At 45.8% G+C, this 2,500-nt stretch overlaps 1 protein-coding gene across 1 annotated transcript in view; it reads right to left on the reverse strand.

The window, feature by feature from the left end:
• Nucleotides 1-2,500, reverse strand: part of cdh23 (cadherin-related 23) — a 435,252-nt gene that overhangs the window by 154,528 nt on the left and 278,224 nt on the right. The window contains exon 13 of the mRNA XM_063191998.1: nt 962-1,026. Within this exon, the coding sequence (XP_063048068.1) occupies nt 962-1,026 (65 nt within the window). The remainder of the gene's footprint in view (nt 1-961; nt 1,027-2,500) is intronic.

Below are 2,500 nucleotides of genomic sequence, written 5' to 3' on the forward strand. Positions count from 1 at the left end.
CCAATAGAAAGATCCCAGATAGACAGAGCTTCCTCAGTGCCGACACTTTTTGAGAACTTGGAGGGCCGGACGTTTGTGTGATGGAGTTCGAGTGATGAGTCACTAACCCCATCCAGGTCAAATACGTTTTGTACCAGAGTGATGAGTCACTAACCCCCATCCACGTCAAATACAGTCAAGAAGACTCTTGTCTGGCGTAGACAGGGGCGCTGACAGCTTTTGCTGGGCCCAGGACAAAGTCTTCTAAAAGGGCCACCCAACTCAATGCCTAAAATGTACTGAGAACACAATTCTAGGTCCCTTGTCTACCTCTGCCTGGGACAACTGACCCCTTTGTCTCGCCCCAGTCAGCTTCCCTGGACTTAGACATAAATTACCATGTGGCATCTTGCTCTACCCATCGACCATCTTTGCCAGAGTGACCATGCCACTGAGGATGCACAAGACATCGTTTCAAAAGGAGGGGCAACATTAAGTGGAAAAAGTGAAAACCGGGGACGTCTCAATAACTTTTATGATTTATTCATAGTCCAGGTGACAAAAAGGTCTTAAAAGTCAGACTGTCCTTCAAGTGAGCCGCTTCACAGGCATGTAAAATCCGCCCTAAAATGTAAATATAATGACGCCTGCTTCCTGCATGAGCTGAGTCGCTGGCTCTGAGGCATGAGAATGGCCACCCTTTAAATGTCAACATTAGGAGTTTCACTTTGAACCACCACTTGAATATGCACTATTTTACTCCACTGCCTGGCCTTCCTACCTTGCCTGCTTATTTTGCACAATGTAACTCCAGCGGTTTTCTGTACAACCAATGCACTTTTCAAAGTTTGCGATGCACTTTTATGTTTTTGGATGTGTCATTCCATGTTATTTCTATGCCCCCTTACATTTTTTTCTTTCATGCCAACCCCCCAAAAACAAAGTCAAATTTTATGAGATTGAATCTGCAAGGTGTCCTTACTGGTCTAGATCGTCGCTGAAGTAATATCGCACCACTCCAAACGCACCAAAGTCACGATCTGTTGCCTAAGGAGAGAGAGAGAAAAAGAGAGAAAGAGAGAGCGAGAAAAAGAGAGAGAGAGAGAGAGAGGGAGATAAAGAGAAAAGAGATAAGGGATAAACAATAATAAGAAAACATAACACATTTATTAGTGTGCTTGAAATATTATCAACAGTGGAACTGGCGTGCGTATTTGTAATGTATATTTGTGGTTTGTGTGTGTGCGTGCATGCCTGTGTGTGTGTGTGTGTGTGTGTGTGTGTGTGTGTGTGTGTGTGTGTGTGTGTGTGTGTGTGTCTGTGTGTGCGTGTGCGTGTGCGTGTGCGTGCGCGTGCGCGTGTGCGTGCGTGTGTGTGTGTGTGTGTGTGTGTGTGTGTGTGTGTGTGCACTTGGAGAATGAAGCAGATTGTACAGTAGTGCCATTATGAGGGCCTCTTAATGTGAGTGTGTACTAGTGTGTCTGTGTGTATGTCTCTGCACAGCTGTGCTAGTGCTTTCGTTTGCCCGCGAGTGTGTGTGCGTGTGTGTGTGCGAGCGTGTGTGTGTGCCTTTGTGCGTGCATATCTGATTGTTTATCTATGTGTGTGTCCTCTAAAGTGTGTCTCGCAATAGAGGGTGCTTAGTTCTGCTCCGTTAAAGCATGCATGCTTTGCAGCTACACACACATAAACTAAAGACACACACACACACACATACAGACACACACACACTCAGAGAGAGAGAGAGAGAGAGAGAGAGAGAGAGAGAGAGAGACAGAGAGAGAGAGAGAGAGAGAGAGAGAGAGAGAGAGAGAGAGAGAGAGAGAGAGAGAGAGAGAGAGAAAGTCAACTGGCAAGATACTGTACACTAACATAATCACATCAACACTCGCACACACAATCACCATCCAGCACTACAAAGAGCATATACACACAAACAGCACAAACTTGTTTTCTAGTCCAAGGAGAAGACAGACAGACAGCTGTCAGATGACAAACTGCTGGTCTAATCAGAAGACGTCAACTCGGGAGAGACCGAGACAGATTCAGGCATGGACAGACAAAGAAGGGGACGGAGAGAGATGGACATGATGGACAGAAGGAGAGCAAGAAGAGATGGAGCAAAAGACACAGATGGAAATAAAGTAAAGTGATGGAAGGATGGACAGAAAGAGATGGACAGAAAGACAGAGTACCTTTATATGTGTAAATTCTGAGGTACAAAGGCATATACGTGCTCACCCACACAGACGAACACAGACAGACAGACAGACAGACAGACAGACAGACAGACAGACAGACAGACAGACAGACAGACAGACAGACACACACACACACACACACACACACACACACACACACACACAGACACACACACACACACACACACACACACACACACACACACACACACACACACACACACACACACGCACACACTTTTCTCCCAGACACATTAGACACACCTCTGGCTAGGTGCCCCTCAGACATATTAGCCTTTTAATATTCCTTAAACTGAAGA

The sequence above is a fragment of the Engraulis encrasicolus genome, chromosome 24, assembly GCF_034702125.1.
Source record: "Engraulis encrasicolus isolate BLACKSEA-1 chromosome 24, IST_EnEncr_1.0, whole genome shotgun sequence".
NCBI classification, from domain to species: Eukaryota; Metazoa; Chordata; class Actinopteri; order Clupeiformes; family Engraulidae; genus Engraulis; species Engraulis encrasicolus.